Source organism: Chamaea fasciata, unplaced genomic scaffold (assembly GCF_029207755.1).
Source record: "Chamaea fasciata isolate MVZ Bird 193981 ecotype frontalis unplaced genomic scaffold, bChaFas1.0.hap1 SCAF_5, whole genome shotgun sequence".
Taxonomy (NCBI): Eukaryota; Metazoa; Chordata; class Aves; order Passeriformes; family Sylviidae; genus Chamaea; species Chamaea fasciata.
Window position 1 is genome coordinate 12654389 of NW_027094090.1, and position 19994 is coordinate 12674382.

At 39.6% G+C, this 19994-nt stretch overlaps 1 protein-coding gene across 1 annotated transcript in view; it reads right to left on the bottom strand.

The window, feature by feature from the left end:
• RELN (reelin) overlaps positions 1-19994 on the bottom strand; it is a gene marked incomplete at its 5' end in the record, with an annotated part of 251119 nt that overhangs the window by 221460 nt on the left and 9665 nt on the right. Inside the window, one exon of the mRNA XM_066184512.1 lies at positions 9324-9434. Within this exon, the coding sequence (XP_066040609.1) occupies positions 9324-9434 (111 nt within the window). The remainder of the gene's footprint in view (positions 1-9323; positions 9435-19994) is intronic.

A 19994-nucleotide genomic window follows, 5' to 3' on the forward strand; every position in this document is an offset into this window, starting at 1 on the left:
CACCACACATATCCAACTCTACTTCAAAATGTGGCGAATTGGCAGATATGGGGGAAGCAGTCTGATGACATTTGTTTGTCATAATATGCCAGAAATTAGTTTACAAACTTGTCTTCAAAATTATGACTAAAACAATTTTCAATACCATTTCCCATTTGCAACAGGCTTCAATGCATCTTAATTGATGAAGTCCAAGAGCTCAGTAAGTTTTGCTTGAATGTGCTATCACATCCTGACAAACACAAAATGCAAGGAAAATAATAGGCCTGGCACAACCAGAAAGTCAGGAGAAGGGGCTCTGACTGACTGACACAGCACACCACATGACAATGGGGCATCACAGAACCAGGCTCTGGACAAGAAGCAATGCAGGCAGGAACGCGAATGGCAGTGTGAAGTTCATGCAGCCACGGGAACAATTGCTTGATCTATTCTTGAGGCATACACACACAGAGAACACAATTTTAAGATGGCCCAAAATCTCTAGATGATGGCCTTTTCCCCGTACTTTAATAAAGGTAGTCCTCTGTTACTACAAGTTACCATGCAGCTCCAGCCTGTCAATCTTACTGAATGTAGCTCTCAAAGCACAATGACAACATCTTTTGGTGAGGAAAGTATTTTGTTATTGTTAGTGCAATCAATGAAGGCTTAATTCATTTTTCCTTGACTTTTCTGCACTATTATCTGTATTATAATAACAGTCATGAACAGTAAAGATTGGGCTGTATTGTGCCAGCATGTCTGTACAGAATAATAAAGAAGAAAGTCCTTGCTTTAGAGATCACAGTCTAGCTGGTGAACAAATAGGACAAATGTTATTGCTAAGAAAATAAAACACTAACAAAAGAGAATTGAGTCTTACATTGACATTTCTCTAATCAAAGGCAAACAAGAGTGATTTACCCATTAAAAAAGCACAGAAGATGGATTTTAAGGCAAGATTTAGAATCATAAAATCATTGCGGTTAGAAAACATCTTCAAAATCAAGTCCCACTTTTAACCAAATACTAATATGCCCACCAAACCATATCACAAAGTGACACATCTAATAATTTTTTGAACACTTCCAGGGATAGAAAATCCACCACTTTCCTGGGGAGACTTTTTCAATGCCTAACCACCCTTTTCAGTGAGGAAAGTTTTCCTAATACCCAATCTAAACATCCCCTGGTGCAACTCGAAGCCACTTCTCGTTTTCCTGTTATTTGTTGCCTGGGAGAAGAGACTGACTCCCACCTCCCCACACCCTCCTCCCGGGCAGCTGTAGAGAGTGATTCGGTCACATCCCTGAGCCTCCTTTTCTCCAGGCTGAACACCCCCAGCTTCCCCTCATCAGACTTGTGCTCCAGACCCTCCGCCAGCTTCATTGCCCTTCTCTGGATTTGCTCCAGCACCTCAGTGTCCTTCTTGCAACGAGGGCCCCAAAATTGAACACAGACTTTGAGATGCGGCCTCACCAGTGCAGAGTACATGGGGACAATCACTGCCCTGGTGCAGCTGGCCACAGTGCTGTTTTTACAAGCCCAGATGCCATTGGCCTTCTTGGCCAGCCAGGCACACACCGGTCGTGGTCAACTGACTGCGGACCAGCACACCCAGACCCTTTTCCAGTGGGCATCATCTTTTTTACAAAAAATGAAAATTTGGAGTATGCTTGTTAACAGCACTCAGAGAGCACTGGTTGAACATGGTACTTGAAATTAGGATTAAAAAAAGGAGAGTGAGGAATAAATGCATATGTCTACATAGATGGGGAGGTGTGTACTTATTTATATATTATTTTCCATTATTAAAAGGATCTACAATTTGCACAGTTCAAAAAGTGTGTCAAACTACTTTCAATAAATATTAGTATAAATAAAAATCACCAACCTGTCACAATTAATATTTAATGTCTTATTATATTTTGAATGTATATCCTTATCTTACTGCAATCAGGAACATTCTCAGAGGTATGAGTTATAGCGAAAACACTGATCAGATCACAAACTTTTACATTATTTTTTTTAACTACATGCATTTTATAAAAAATTAAGATGCAATTGAAAAAATCACTTTAAAATTCAATTATTTTCTAGCTTTTCCCCATACCATTTTTTGGTCACTGAGTGGAAAAAAAAATGGATTTATCTAAGACCTGAAAAAAAAATCAGTACTGAATAAATGTACTTGCAAAATTGGACCAAAATTGGCCCCAACACTTCATTTAGCACTCTGGTTTTGGCTGTGTGAAAGTATTTCTAAAGGCATTTTCTAGCTTAAAAACTCCAGGGGCCCCTTTATAAGCAGTGGCACATGGAAAATGCTCCTCTGTGTCTCCAGTGCAACCATCACCCCGATCTCATCTGCAAAGCTTTAAGTGTTGCCTGTAGAATTAAACATTCACCTGCACCCACTATTCAGAGCTCACAAATACAAGCCACATGTGCCACACCTCTAAGGAGGTTCATTCTCCTTTTCAGCCTTCACCACATAAATGGTAGCAGGAGCTACAGGGATATTTAAAAGGTTAAAAGCTTGAAGTATTTTAATGTCATCTTCATAATGCTACAAAGATGTTTGAAATAAATTGCAGACTAACTTAGAGCTTCTGAACAGATTAAGAAAAACTGGATTTTGATGTCCAAGAGCTGCTGCTGCTGCCATGACTGGAATTAGACAAACCTGACAAGTCCCAGAGTAGTTGAAGAACAGGATGAAAGTGTTCAGGGTGACTGGACTGGGTGAAACTGGACTAAAACTAGGCCACTTTAGGAATTTTCTTAAGTATTTAAGTATTTTCTGTGTAGGCTCCCTCTCCAGTTAGCTTGTTCCTCCAACCTTGGTGGAGCATTGGTGGGGCACTGGTGTCTGCCTTACCCAATTACAAGGGGAAATTTTCTTTCTCAGCAGTTCTGGGGGACAGTTCCTTGCCAGGCAAGCACAGGTAATTACTGCCTTTGCCACGATAATGAATAAATATTGTATTAATAAAGCTAAAACTCTTTCCACGAGGCACATATGACAGTCAATCATTAGCAGAAATGCTCAACTTTTGTCCATGAAGACAATTAAGTAGTAATTAAACATCATGACATAGAGACTTTGAAAGTTTTATCATTATTATGGTTTCCTCACATACCATTTGTAGGTGGAAGTATCTTAAAATTCAAATGTAAACTTCCTTGACCAATGTCAGTCTGGCACCAACTGACTGTTTAATTGACTGTTAACAAATTCTTCAAGATATGACTGCTATACAGATATTTTATCTTGCTGTTAATTGGTAATTATACATTGGCAGAAAAATCACTGTTTCTTTCCAATTATTCCAGAACTCAGTGACTATTTAAACTTTGCTAATTAGCAGCGGAGGGCTGTTACATCTTCTGGGCAAATTGTATTTGATAATCCCTATTAAAATATACATGGCAGTAGTTGACTTGTAACAAAGAAAAAAAAAAGAGGAAAAAAAAAAGTGGCAGTTCAAAGGGTATTAGATACAGCACAAGGCAAACGGGGGCCTATTAAAATTTCCCCAACTGTTCTAATGAGAATGCCGAGGGTCATTTCTTCCTAGTTTACCATCTGTTTGGTTTCTGGCAAATATCTCTGGTGTGAAGGGAGGGTCCTGGAGCCCATTTGGCTTGTCACAAAGTAAACCAGGGATCTGCAGCAATTTCAGGAAGTTACAGAACTGCACTTCAAAATCAGTAGCGTGTACATAGCTGAAAACTTTTTTTCAGAGTTGTCATTTACCGACTATTCCTTACTTTTTAGAGCTGTGAGCAAGCACAGAGAGGCAGACTGAGCAGGGGGGATCAATTTTATAGGCTCACCTAACAAGAATATGCAACAGTTGGCCTTTTTCCATCTCACAATGTGTGGGATATTTTCCTTTATATGTCAAAATCTGAAAGCAAAACATTGTCCCAGAAGCATCAGTGTTTGAGCATAAACTGATGCCAAAACCAAGCCTCTGACAGCTCAAAACCACAAACTCCATCCAGGATCAGGAGGAGCCTTGGATGGCTCCAAAGCATGGTCCAGACCCATGTGCTGACAGAGTTGGGGTGCATTGTTATGGTAAACCCCTTGGGGATTACACTGGGTGTCCTTCAGCCACCCAGGCACCCTCTTTGCTTCTTCCTCTGGAGATGCAACCAGGCAGCACCACCTACAGCAACCCTGCCCTAAGACTGCTCAGAGTGAAAAGGGACATGAGACCTGGAAACCACTCTTCCCCAGTTCCCAACACACACAGAACCAGATCAAAATTATCCTTCCTCTATAAACTGAGAGGGAGTTTTGGTTGGCTATGCCATCACATATGGAACCAAAATACCCAGTGAAGGATTATGTGAGGGCTGCTTTAATCCTGTCGCAAGGCAATAGAATAGTAAAAAGCAGAAAGTATAAGATAATTTAGGTAGCATTACATTATATCTGGCGATTGATTTTTCAGGATTTCCTGTAGGAAATGTATTATTCACTATATTTCAAAGAATATTTGTAACAATTAATTTTTTTAGATCCCAGAAAGTCAATATATTACTTAAAATATATATGATCATCTTCATGGTATATAAACAAAGAATTGCAAAAGAAAACTGACTGCAATATCATTTTTTGTCTTCTATTTTTTGCTTTCTAAAGGATGCAAATTCAGGCACTAAAATGTTTCCAGGTAACATCACCCTCCTAGTTTCTTGTAAAGAAGACCACGCAGTTAAACAAAACCTAAATTTCATGAGCAGTTTATGACCTCACAGCAGAATGGAGTTATCTGTTTTAAAAGATTGCAAATTACTAGTTGTAAGGTGTAAACCTACACAGAAAATAAACAAAAAAATTCTTTTATCCAGTTAGGCCTATGGCAACACTTTCCAGTGTAATCAGAAATTGGAGTCCACTGGCTCTACTACAATAGAACCCATGGACTTCCAAGAGGACCTTTGCAATTCAGGTTGGAAGGTTAATGCATATATAAATGTTATCATGAAATTACTTGTTAATTCCGTATTTACTAAAAGGTACACATCAGTAGAGTCATTATGATTTTGCATAAAATAAGGTTTTGGGGGTGCTTAGCTAGAAAGGCTCATGTTTCCCACTGTAGTTTGTAAGAAACTAATTACACCAAACTTAAATATAATTTGTCATGTATTTATCATTGAAAAGTTACCAGGGAGCCAGAAAGCCTTGGGAAGAAGTGGGATGAGTGGAGATGCAGTGTGAGTGGCAGGTCAAAGGCAAGCTTTGATGTGCACAGCCCAGCACATCTGTCTGCTCAGCCAGCCTGTCACCAGGATCATCCTGTGTAATGAGACAGATTTGGGTCCTCAGCTCATGGCGCTCCTTATCGCTGCTGAGGGATTAGGCTGTAATCTTCTCCTGTAATTGTGGAAATGATACCCTGCTCCCTGCTCCCTGCTTTCCAGAGCACACAGCTTTGGAAGAGCCAGGAGGTATTTTCGTGCCTCTGCCAAGCTGCAGAGTGGTTCCCCTCTCACCCACCAAACCATTTATCCTTACTCTCATTTGCAGGCAATCATTCCCATCAGACCCACAACCACATTAGTAGCTAATTTTTTTTTTTTAGTACTCCTGCTTCTCACTTTTGTCTTTTGTATTTGAACTAAGATAAGCAGTGAGGGCCCCTAAATGACTGTATGGGAGATTAGTCTGGTGGGCTGATAAACCGCAGAGCACAGCCAGATGACCCAAGCAGTCAAAAAAAGGCCAAACACTAACAAGAAGCCTCAGAGCAAAAGCAGAAGAAAGAAAAAAGCACTGATGGCTAAAGAGATCCCACTGAAGTCCAAAATGTGTCTCCAGAGACAAACAGGGTGTGAATAAACTAAGGGCTACCAGTGTGGCATGCAAAAGGAGGAGACAAAGAGGGGGATTGCCCATCAGCCATCAATGCTGAAAGATGTGGGAACATTTCCATGTACACACCACACTGATCAGGCAAGGAGAGTGGAAATGACATCGAAGAGATGCAGCTGAGAGGATCTGTTGTATCAGGGGGTCTAATGAAGAAAGAAACATTTTTTTTAAAAGCTACTTTTAAAGACAATTTTTTTGATAAAAGATCCTCCCAGCTTGGTTTAGTGAAGTTGCAACACATCTATGTTTGATCACAGTTCTTATTCTAGCTTTGCGATTTTAGTTTTACATTAATCTGAATCCAGAAAAAGGCCCAGCCTGGGACAAAACCACTATTAACTTTTATACCCAAAACCTCACACATTTCTCCTCAAGAAATTATTAGAAGTTTTCCCAAGTAAAAATTTCAAAAAGCTTCATGTCAGTGTAATCCCACAGAGGGAATCAATCAATCCCACTATTTCTTTGCCTACATAATAGGTACTGAAGAAGAAAGAAAACATAACCCTAAGAATCAAAATGTTTTATCATTGTTTCTTCAAAGCTTCTTGACATGGTTAACTGTTTTAACTGACAATGATTGTGTCTCCATCAACTAACTTCCTAAACTGGTAAAAGATAATTGTAGTCACAACACAGTAGCTCATAGCACAGAAGAGATATACATGTATGTTAGGGAGACTTCAAATTGTTGGGCAGTCTGGAAGATTATGATAATCTACTGTGACCTCCTGTGTGAGACAGACAAGAGCATTTCAATGGTAATATTGCAAGGGAGAAAAAATATTTTTCCCTGCACCATAAGCAACCACTATCAACCCAATTTCAGAATATTACTATCTTCAGGTTTAAAGGCACAGCTTTCCCCCCCCCTTCCCCCATCTAATCTGTGATAAACCACATAAATCTTTGAATTGAGGTCTCTGAACCTGACTAGTCCTCAACATTAAAAAAACATAATAATTTCCAGCAAGCTAAACTTGAATATCACAGTCGCTTGCCTCAAAGGAGAAACAGCTTCTTTGCTGATTGGAAATCATGACACAACAGATGGATCCGGGGTTTCTGGAGAAAGTGCTTTATGTTTTCTTCAGAAAGCAAAACAATGTCACTCCCACCTACCATTTTACTAAACAACACATCAAATTCTGTGGAGACTGCTCTATTTTTCTAATGAAAATGGTAGATTTAAAAATATTGTTATTTTTTAAAACTACCAAATAATTTTTAAAAGTGTATAATTTACATGCTAAACGCTTTCTGGAAGAGGCCACTGTTCTCATCTCTCACTGCAAAGTAGAAATAGGAAAAGTTTATATGGCTATTAGTCCTGGAAGCCATCAGTACATCATAGATTGAGCATTCATATAAAATTGCATTTGAAAGCCATTGCCATTTTTCCTTCACTGTTTATTTTTTACTGTGACTTCAAAGACACTGCATAAGAGCATCATCTGTTATGAAACATTTAGATTGTTTTTTTATCTTTTTACAATATATATACAGGCTTGGGAAATACCAAAGAAAAACAGCAAATTGAGACTTTTATTTGAAATATTTTTAACTAACACTATAACACAACTGACCCTACAGTTTACCCACAGAAAGTTAAAAAAAAATTCAGAGATGGCAGCACTTTTCCTCTAACACAGATGGAGGCATGCTTAAGACAGAGCACCAGATATCTCCAGGCATGATATTTGAGAATTTGTATTGATGAGAAAAATGAAGTAGCTCCAACTCTGCATGACTGGTTTTGCATCACTTTGGCTGTTGCATTTTTCCAGCCTGTAGGCTTGGAGCTTCTTTTGCATACAGAACACACATGTCACCAGTTTAATTATTGGTTATCTTACAGTGACAAAATGTCAAAGTAACACATCAAGAGCCAGAGGATGACCTTTGGCAAGTTAAAGAAGGCCACGTTGTTTTTTCTGTCATATATCACATGTTACTTTAACATCTGTCTCAATAAAACATGAGCTGGAACAGCCTTATTCGACAAATTTAGATTAACATGTAGCGAAAAATATAGACATTCTTTGAAAATGCACAGAGGTATTTAGGTTCTTAAAATTTGACTTGTTATTCTTGAATACTTGGTTGTAATTAAACATGACCTGTATATTTTGCCCAGTGAGTTTGCCATAATCTCCCACTGATGTGACACAAACACTTATTTTACAGCAAGGTAATAGCTTGCCAGTAACTTGACCATCCCAGAAATTTCACATTGATAATTTGTTTCTGCCTTGCTTACTCCATCAAGTTCTATTCATTCTGTAAATAGTACAGCGGGAAAAGAGAAACAGCAGTACAAATTCTTTCAGAAAAGAGAATATTTCAGTGCCTTTTGTACAAGGCATGAAATACTTGTGCCAACCATGCTCTTCCCTTTGAAAGGCTGAGCAGAAAGTCTGAGGTTGATTTGTGGTCTTTGCCACAGAAGCAAAGCCCTCCTCAAATTATCCCTCAGTACAGTTTAAATAATGTGCTATTTATGTTACATTCTTTCATTTACAAGCTAATATATGCCTGCTGGCTGACACTCAAATGCCCAGACCACTCATGCTCTACATGCTTTATAACAAAAGTAAGTACCATGAGAAGTTATGATGAAGAAAGTACTGAATTCTGACCCAAGCAGACAAATTAGCCTTTACACATGCTACTGCAAGTGCAGTGCAGTTGGTGTCCCATATGACTGGTACCTGTTTTTGATCCTTCCCCACAGATTGCTTGTTAGGGTCATTTAAGGAATGCAATTCTTACTATTATTTGTAAGGATATAAAAAAATGCTACCAAATAACAAACTGCAGAGGGTATAGCTGTCAATTACTTGTACAAATTTAGAAAGGATTATTTTAAAAATGTTTGTCCTTAGCACAGCTGCTACTGCTGAGGGCTACAGCAGAACCTGAAATACATGATAATTTTGCAAAGCCTATCATATCCCTTTTACTACAATTCTGGTTTTTGGACATGGTAAATAATTGGTTGTATAAAATATCTTGACCAGCATTCTGGTTTTAAGGATGATGCTATTAACTGAATGGAAAAGTAGGTTGACATAAGCTTAAAGGAAACAGGTTTTCAGCCCAAGAAACTTAGAGGCTTTGGGCTAAATGCTTCACTTTATACAAAATGTCAGACAATTTAGGAATGGTTGTTTAAAACAATTTATCTGCTCAGACTTTTCTCTCTTAAAATTTATATTATTCAGCATACTAATACCGGGCTAAGCAAAGGTGAAGGTGGCAAAAGAAGAAATAAAAGCTGCCTAAAAGCTGCCACTGCCTTATCTCATTGACTCCCACTGACTTCCATGTATTATTGATAACTCAGTCTAAATTAACCTGTTCCAGTAACTGTGTTGCTACTGATGTCCTTTGTATAACCAAGTACTCATTACCCTGGGTTGCAGAAGGTAAATTGCATCAGACTTACCAAATCCAAAAGCACTGGAACCACCAACACTCTGGGAAGCCTGAACACTGGTAGATGTGTAGAGCCCAGTTACCAGTAAGCCATCAAAGAAGGTACTTGTCGAAATAGTCACTGAAGTGAGAGAAATAAAATACATGTAAATACCATAGTTAAGATCCTACACATGTTCTGTGTGCAGGCTCTTACTCTTGAATGAGATCCCATCATACAGTGAAGTGAATCCATCTGAATTCCCCCAGTATTTGTGCTTTTACTTTCAGTTGGTGCTTGGGATGTTGCCTTTGCCAAAAGCATAAACTATGGTACTCATGAAATGAACAGTGATTTAGAAAATAACACACTGGATTATATGGCTTGTAAGCAATTGTGCAGACATTAAACTGTAGTAAAAGCAATAAAATAACCAGGATTATGGTACTGTTCTTTCTGGATCTAAATAGAGTGCCAAGTTACAGTTATCATGCTTATTACAGTATTATACTTTTAAGTTATATGGGCATCTGAGACATTACAGATTGTGTGTATTTAAATAGCTCAGGAATGCATTTTTAAGAGATTCTTAAGTAATAGCAGAAAATATCCAAATAGCAACTACAAGTAATATTGGAATCTATACATTCTTTGTTAGAATTGACAATTCTTGCAATATTCATTCAGTTCTTGTAAACACTAATTTTCATATTTTTACTTTGGTGTGTTTGACAAGGTAACCCACAAGGGAAGCCTGTTCATAAAACCTTTTTGGACTTCAGCAAAGCTTTTGATACTGTCTCTCACAGGAGCCTTCTGGACAGCATGTCCAGCACACAGCTGGCTAAACACACCATTGACTCACAGGTTGGGCACAAAGGGTTACAGTGACTGGGGTGACATCAGACAGGGGACCTGTCACAAGCAGGTTTCCACAGGGCTCCGTCTGTGCTCTTCCACATCTTCATAAATGATTTGGGCACAGGATTGGAAGGGATATTGAGCAAATCCAGAGATGATACAAAACAGGGAGGAGCTGCTGACTCCTTCAAAGGCAAAGATACCTCCACAAATCAGAGGGCTGGGAAGTCACCAACCATACGAAGATCAATAGAACAACAAAAAAGCTTTCTCTCTGCCGGAGAAGAGTTTTATGAATTAGAGCCTCATACACTGATGATGCATTTGGACCTCAGTTACCACACTCATTCTGCTTCATACCTCAATCCTTTCTACTGCCTTAACTTGGCGAGATCAGTGCTTGTCAGGGATTGGTGATAAACTCTGGTCACTCCCTAAATCACATTCTACCTCCTTTTATTTCCCTCTTGCTGGGGACACCATGAGCCAGTGGCTGGCCAGGAAACTGAAACAAGGTACTCTGAGGTGACTGCTGGACATTCCTTGGTGACACACATTCAACAGAAAAACTGATGGGTTTCTTAAGTCCTAATAGTCAGTGTTTCCTCTGTGATGCACATTTGGTCTAAAATTAGTGTTTAGTATTTTTAAAAACATAAAAAATAATGACAGTAGCTTAATTTACTTTGAGCAGAGGATCAGTATTTACCATGTTTAATTTATTCTATGAGTCTTCGTATTTAATTCTCTTCTTGTCTTTGATTATTTTATACTACACTGAAAAAACCCTGAATTCAAGTTTTCTGCTCCCATGACTCCAAACTTCAGTGTTTTGCAATAGACACTACCCTGAATTCAGATGCAGGTTCAGAGCCATATGTTCAGTTTTTAAGAACAGGCTACTTCTGATAGATGTTAAAAGAACAGAAAAAGACTATATTTTTTTAAAAATAAAAGATGTATTAGGGAGAGTAAAATAAAATCAAACAAGCAAACAATGAATTTTTCTGCATTTGATGATGAAGTGGTGAATAATACATGACCTTTTCTTCCCTTTATGCCTTTAAACCAACAAAGAGGCAAAACATATGTTGAAAAGTATGCCTATGTGTTATTTTTGAAGACTTGGCAAAAGAGACAGTGAAAAGCACTGATAGAAGGGCACTGGGCCAGTACTTTGCTGCCATTTTGTTTCCCTGTGGGGAAGCATCTTATTCTTTACTGGATGGGATATAATGCAAAAGCCTACTGTGAACAGGTGACCAGTTTCTCTGTGGGAAAGAAGTGATATTTCACAATGCCTGTATTTGACTTTGGACATATTTGTGTGATTGTCAACCCTCATTTTACATAAGCATCTAATAGGTCAATTTTTATTGTTGAAAAATTTCCAACACAGTATGGCTCCCTCATTAAGCCTCTGGGAAAGTGCATGAGGCCTCTAGCACATTTTTTAAAAACAGCACTAGGCTGTTATTACACACGTGTCATACATTTCAGAATAATTCCATAGTTCTTCAAGAGAAAAAAAAAAAATCACGACATTCTCAGTGATGATTTTTTTTCCCGACCCACCAGTGAAATACATCAAATTCCCATAAAATAAAAGAAAACACACACTATGCCAAGTGATAATGACCAAGAACAGGAAAACTGTGCTAATGCACAGCCAAGCAATAGGACTGTGATTTTATATAGGGGCTCGAGCTTGTTACTGTGGGGTCCTAAATTCCTCTTCCAAAAGAAGTTTCCCTTCACCAGTCTTTCTTCGTGCCGTTACACTGGCTCATGCCATACGTAGTTGATGTCAAATATCTGGCACTGCAGAAGCAAGGACCAATGCCATGACCTACTGGGACTTTGGAAAACATCTTTAAGGACACAGAGCAGCCAGGGCAGGGCAGGCAAGGGGGGCTCTGGCACTGCCCCAACGCTGCCCCATGGCACCCAAGGGACAACACAGCAGCAGGTGTCACCTACAAGCCCGAGCAGACACCGCTCCAGCCTCCATAAGACCCTTCTTTGGGAGGAGAATTGGGTGAGTGAAGAAGCAGTGAGGAGGCCTTCCTGTCACTGGGGACTCAGTGGCTGGACAGGGGTGAGCAGCCCCCTGTGCCAACCCTCCCAGCTGCTGCAGCAGGACAGGCAGGGACCCGCCACTCCACTTGTCTGACCCCTCACACAAAACCCAAGGTGCAGGTGGAGGCAGAAAGCCCTCAATTGCTTTGAAATAGTCCAGTAGGAGGGACTGAGAACATCTTCCCAATAAATGCATGAGGGCTGCATTTTGGAACAACCTACTGATTGGACAATATCACACTGCAAGTTTTAGAGGCAAGCGTGGTAACTGCTTTAAGAGTTGCTCAACACTTCCTTCTATTTTCAGTTCCTGAGGTACTTGCCAATTTTTACCCCCTTGGACTACTTGGGTTGGTTTGTTTTTCATGGTGTCTCCCTAAGACTGATTTAATTATTTAAGGAAGAACGAATTTCAGTCAAAACATTTCATTTCTGAGATGAGGTTAGAGGAGAATATGTTGCCCTGGATGAAAAATTCCACTGTCTTTTCCTTTCATCAACTCTTCTGCTCTGAAGTGCAAGAGTGCTCCTCCAAGTTAGGACAAATTATATTTTATATATATACAAAAAAAAAAAATCAGAGTTCACATATGCTCAACAGAGACATTTTCATTTTCAGTATCTAAATATTTCTGCACTCTGTCCTCACTTAGTACTCTTAGAGCACTCTCTGACTAATAAAAGCTCACTGAAAAAAGTCCCATGAAAACTATTTCAGTCCAGCTATACTGCTTTGTTGGAGAAGTGCTTTGTGGAGATATCATTACTGATGACGTTTTGATCTGGAAAGTTTCTCAGTATTTTAAAGCAGGAAGTCATATCTGCTGGCTGGAGAGAAAGGGGAAAGAGAAAGGGGATCTTTATAAAAAGTCTAAGCCTTCTGTGACAAGACATCAATTCATCAAAATCCCACTTCTGGAAACGCTGAGAAATGTGCAAAATGTCACAAAAACAAAGTTGCTCCAAAAGTTTGACCAATACCATCACCAGTATCTTAAACTTAGGAGAAAGAAAAGTAGACCTGAGGGCAAAAGTGAACTAGGATGGAAGAGGTGATGAACCAGTACAGGCAATAGGGAAATTTTTTGATAAAAAAATGGGGAGCGATGGGGGTGAGGGGACCACAGCTGGAGAAAGTAGCCAAGAGAAAGTGATGAAAAGCAGATGGGACATGCACCTGCAGCCTGAAAACCCTAGAAAGGTTCAGTATGAGGGACTCACACAGTAACTGGGAAGAGAGACCAGGTGTGAAACCCAACAGCAGTGTGGGTCAGCCTCACATGCTGGTCAACAGCCACAAAAGCAGTCCACTGTGTACTCTTAATCCACCTTCTGAATCAAGTGGACAGTGTTTGTATGATGGATATGAAACATTCCTGTCCCCAAAACACACGGATAGGAACACACGGATTAGTGAATAACTCCAGTTTATTTTGTAAAAGCCTAGGAAATGGCTTCATGAAAAAGAAATTACATTGGGGCTGGGAAGTATCCTCTGGTGCTGTTCTGCTCTACTCTCCTTTCTGTACAATGACTGTGGTCACAAAATGTGTTTCTGAGAATCATGAGACCCTCAATTCAATTTTCCACCAAAAATCACAGGGAGTTGCTGACTGCAGCTCCTGCACACTCAGCACATACCTGCTGCTGTGCCCGGCTGCTAGCAAGGCTGGTTTGGCAGCCACACAGGCTGGCCTCACCCTGCCGAGGCCACCATCTCTGGGAAGGTGTTATTCCCTTGGGAAGGGAGCGGATGCAGCAGCCTTTTCTGGAGAAGCCTTTCATTTTGTACACATTTCTGTGAGAGCCCTGGCGCTGGTGCTTCCCGTGGGACAAGGAACAGCAGAGCCTCTGGCAATGCCAGGAGCTGACATGTCTCGAGGAGGAAGCGAGTCAGGAAGAAGGAGGTTGGTAAAGATGCTGCCGAAAGTATACTACAGGTGGAGGTAGCAGCATAACAGGAAAGAGAAAATGGGGTTTGAACTGTAGTTATAGTCAAATATTTTTAAGAAACTAATGTCATTTTTATAAACATAGTTTTCACTGTTTTCCAGTGCTGTATGCCACACATGCTCCACACTATTATAGAAATCTATTAATCAGTGTAAGTAATTGCATAAAATTTGCCTTACATTCTCTCGAGGGACTGATCTGCTTTCCAAAAAGGCTGTATTTTGACTGATATTCAAAATACTCAAAATTTAGCCAATGCATCTGAACTGTAAAAAGTGCCAGGTGGAGGGAGGAGATCTCAGGAGATAGCTGCCACTGGCAGGTCTTACCAATTTTGGCTGTTCTTCAGCACCAGCTGAATGTCACTAAGAGGGCTGAAAGACGCAGAAATTCAACAGAACTTGCAGCTGCTGTTGATGACAATCACAGAGTACAAGAAGGAATTGATAAAGGCAAAGATCTTTGATGCCCCACACACTTCTTAAGTGAGTCAAGACATAGCCACAGTGTAAAACTGCACTTCTGTATGCCATAGGGAAAAGAGAAAATAATTCTGGTATGTGAAATGGAATCACCACAGACAGCGGACTTCCTGAAATGGGGCTTTTTTGCATTAAAGCAATGACAGGCACTTTTTAATGTTCTTCTCAAGGTCAAAGCCAGTTCCATACAACACTAATATTGCATCACCACACACCTGAGTCATGACAGGAAAACATCCTCTTAGGAAATAAATTATTCATACTGAAGTAATGCTTTTGGGTTTTTTTTAGGCTTCAGTCCTAAAAAAGTATACCAGCATCTGCAAGTCAGGTGTGCAGTGACACAGAGAGGCCTCTGTCCCTTCAGTGCTTCAGCATCCTGCAAAAGGAATAGAGACTAACATCACTACAGCAAAGACTGGCAACACCACACTACATTCACAGAGTATGCTGAATTGAAAGGGACCCACAAGAATCATCCAGCTCCTGGCCCTGCACAGCACCATCCCCAAGAGTCACAGCATGGACCAAAGAGCATAGTTCAAACACTTCCTGAACTCTGTCAGGGTGGTGCTGTGACCACTGCCCTGGGGAGCCTGTGCCAGTGCACAACCATCCTCTGGGTGAAGAGCCTTTTCCTAATACTGAACATAAACCGCCCCCAACACACCTTCAGGCCACTTCTTCAGGTCTTGCCCCTGGTCACCACAGATCAGTGTCTGCCCCTCTGCTGCCTCTCGTGAGGAAGTTGTAGACTGCTATGTCTCTCCTCAGTCTCCTCAACACAGGGAAGATGCTCTTTGTCCCTTCCCAAGTTTGTTCCCTTTTTTAGGGAATGGAACCTTTCTGCCACCCTTCTGCAATGCCAAACACACGTGACCCATCCTCGCATGAAGTGCTCTCAGGACAGAGATAATACCAAGTCCAAATCCTTAAAATACCAGACCGCTCCTGAAATGCCAGCTACAATTAAATTGCCAGTAAAAAGAGAATAAACCCTGATGCTTTATTTAAAGGCAACTGTTAAGACACCACAGTGATTAGAAATCTATAAATACTCAGGTAGTGTTTTACAAGTATGCTTTCCAAATAGCGTGCTGATAAATGTACTTGTAAGGGAATGGCAGAGAATACATTGTTACAAGAATCCAGAAAGTGTATATACTGAATTGCACTCAGAACCTTAACGCTAAAAAATAAATTTTTAAAAGACTAGTGAAATGCATGTTGACATCAAACAAATTTTTACGGCTCGCAGACACACTTTGCTTTCAAAAGAACACAAAATAGAGAAATTCATGATTATACAGCTATTTCAAATATGAATACCAGGCAGACATGCAAGAACAGTATGAATCACAGGTCTACACATCATTCAGCAGCAAAAACAGAAAACCCACAGGATTCTTACTCATAATTGTTTTGATTTTCCCCAAGTAGGTGGAAGAAAGCAGAAAAAAGACATTTCAGCATGGTTAAGTAAACAGAAGTGCAGTCTTACAACTGCAAGCATTCTCACTTAGGTATTGGTTTTCTGAAGCTGACAACCAAAGCACTTAACTTACAATAACACACCAATGAGCTTTTCTTGATGCTCCTGTATAGAACAGCACCATCTCTAACCTGTGGTGTCTGCACCAGTAATTCCAGTCTGCAATTACCCTCGGATGGAGGGGAGTAAAAATGCACAAGTTTTGAACTTTGTACTAGACAGCTTAAAAATCTTGTCTGGCCTTGCTTTGTGTTACAGTCTAGTTTCAGTTCTTCTGCCCCATGCTCCATCAAATCTTTGAGTCTTCATAGCTTTTTTTAATCCTTTCCTAAACTGGTAATGAGCAACAGAGAACTGAAAATAGATTGCAGATGTGTGGCAAGATGTCTGTAGCATGATATCCAGAGACATCATTTGTCATTGATGCAAAGAGTAGACTATCAGCCTCGTGAAAGAACTATTTGCAGAGACATTACTTATATTTTTGAAAGTTCATAACCAGACAGTGACAGTGACATCAGCAGCAATATAAAAAGTGTTTATTCTTATATTCCTAAGCTGTAAGTAATTGGTCATATTCATTTACATGGTCCAAGATGCTTCAGAGCTCCCATCTCACTAAAAGTGAAGAGTCCTATGGTTAAACCTGTGAAGAGACTTCCAGTGTGAGACCCAAGAGTCTGACTTCCTATGTATCAAAGTCCCTAACTTAAATACATTTCTGACCATATTCAAAGCCACCAGAAGCTTGGCCACGTTGAGCAGAGAGATGTTTTGCTCCAGCTGGCATCACCAAACATGTTGGCACAGCCCAGAGACCTGACAGAGGAGCGGTAAGACTGGCTGCTATCATAGCTGCCTGCTTATAACCAACAGATGGGCAATTAAAGCTCTCACCTAGGTGAGATGCTTCAAATCTGAATTTCCCAACAAAATATTGTTTTTAAATATTTTAAACTCCAGTGCCTGTGTGGCCCAGTCAGAGTCCCTTAGCTGCAAGCATTGTATGGGAAAAAGGGAATACCAGCTGGCACAGAGAGAGGCACGTCCTCTCTTCCTTTTGGGCCAGCCTTCTTGGAATGAGAAGATGGAGGTTTCAGTCACTGGCCCAGTGAATATGTGCTACTGCTATATAAAGCTCCAGAGAACATCACATCTATTTATGTCACCCCATTTAGGCTGTAAATCTCACCCTAATGTTGATGTTTAAAACAGACTAGATGAATCACACTCCAGAAATGTCTGATTCTCCTCACTGACTATAAAGGGAGCCCAGACTGTAAAGCTCAGCTGTAGATGTCAACACTGAAGATGACTAAACTCAGATTATTCCCACCAAGAGCCATTCACAGAGAGTAACTTAATTATCCAATTTCTATTAAAATGTCCAACTATCGCCCACATCAGAGGGAACTGAGCAGGAATTAAACATCCCAGAACCCAGAGCTCACCCAAGGACATCAGAGACAATGACAATCTTTATACTCTTTCTTGTGTTATGCCAAATGTATCACTAATGCTTAGCAACTTAGCAAGCCCTTGTAATACCAAAACACTCCAAAGGGTATCAGTAAATGTCTGTTATTCCATTTGATAATTCACAGAGGCCTGAATAGTATCAATGGAATTTAAGCAGTAAACACAATAACCTGCATATGAAACAAAATGTGTTTCACTAAAATGTACATCAGCTATGTCTCTAAAAACTTAACCACTGAATTAAATTCTGTGCCATAGCCAAAACAAGAATAATCATCAAAATACCATTTCCTATAATGATTGAAAAAGACAGTTATTATAATTTTAGCTTAAGAAACACAAACAAAATCAAAATATTTATTGAAATGCACCTCCAGGCAACAAAATATTGTAAACATGAGCTATCACCATATCAGTACAACATAAAAGCCAGTAAAATATGGTTTAACAGTATTTACATGATTGTTAGACTCAAGTGATTGTGAAATGTATTTTGAATTTGTACTAGTTTCTTATTTCTCTTATCCAAAGCCCCAGGAGAAGATGGGAAGAGATGATGATCATTCCCAAACCTCACCAGCTACACTGGGCATGAAACAAGCCTGGTTACTGGTGTTTGTTGGAACTATCTTGTGTCTTTATTCAGCAACTACCATTCTTCCTATTAAGTTTTGAAGCCAAATTCTGTCATGCTTCTATGAAAAGCACCAATATAAATTTTTTCCTAAAAACAGATTAACGTTATTGTGATTACCTTTTTATCACTCTAAGCCTGAGAATATTGACTCCCATTTTGAAGCCTAACCTTATTTTTCATGCCTTTCAAGTTTATGTGAGGTTGCCTGCTTGATACCCATACATGAAAATTTCATATTGTTGGCTGTGCTCTCAATAAATTATTTAGATGGCTTGAATATTTCTGCACTGTGTGGATTTTCAGAAGAGTTTGGTAAATCCTTTTATTCTGCTGTCCTCAAAAGACAAACAACCTCTCAATACACAGTTAACAAAAGCATTAAAAGAGAAAATGAAGGCTGGCTTGAAAAGAGAGCAAGTATAATTATCTACCAGGAATTTATTATAACTCAGTAATATCTAAATATTTGCGAGAACTTTTGTCTTAATTCCAGCTAAGGAAGCACACTCTCTAACACCAGATTGTTGAACATGTTTACCTCAGGCTAAAATAACACAAATCCTCTTACAGACACATGAATTATGATGAACAAATATCATGAAATGCAGCAGTTCAAGTGATGCTGGAGAACAAGGAAGCATCTGGCTGCCCAGGGCTTGAAAAGGTGCACTGTTCACTGGGTGAAAAACTGGATGGCTGAGCCCAAAGAGTGGTGGCCAGTTGCAAGTGGTGTTCCCAGGCCCAGTATTGGGACCACTCCTCTTTAATATCTTTATCAATGACCAGGGCAAGGGGATTGAAAGAACCCACAGTCAGTTTATACTTTTACAGCTTCAGGAGACAAGGAGCTCCACCATTTATTTACATGATGCAAGAAAATGTTTTTCCTTATTTTTAAGTTCTCTTTTCTCTGAATTCTTGTGTTTTCAGTGAAGTGTTTGCTTTATCAACAGAATCCAACATTTATAGCTAACTTTCACAACTCTCTCAACTTTTTTCAAAATTAAGGAAACTTTAGCTTCCTACTACACAGGAAGATGTTCTCTCTATCGCCATCATCATCTAGTTTTACTATGTTTTTTTCGAAGCAGAGGCAACCAGATGAATCCATGACACAGAAATCTGGGTATAACATTGTATTGCATACCCAGTGGTAAAAATTATGCCAGTAGTTTCAGTCTCCACTCCTTTCCTAAGGTTCCGTGTGGTGGGGGGTTTTTTTGCTTGGTATTGAGGTGATATATTCCAAAATTCTCTCCCAATATCCTGTTCCACATATTCTGCATTATTTTTGCCTCTGTTCCCCACCACCATCAACTTCATTTTTCATTAACACAGCATTAAAATTTACCACCTTGAGCATCACAGTAAATAATGCTGTTACCTTCCTAATAAGTTCCCATTATCATTTCGACCACTTTTAACTTCAGGCATTAAGCCATGACAATGGCACTTCTTCCTCATCAGCCACAGTCCTCCTTCCTCAGAGTGGATTCCTAGAGGGATATAATTCAAGGGAAAGCTGGCATAGTATTATAGTTTTGATCATGAACAAGAGTGAGAAATTAAGCTTCTGACTCCATTTATCTTTAATATATTTGTGCTTATCTTCCTTAAACCACAGCTTAACAAGATTGCTTAATGGACTGCAAAAAGAAGAGACCTTAAATAACTTGGTGCTTTGCAGTCTAAATATGTTGGGCGTCCAATATAGCAGC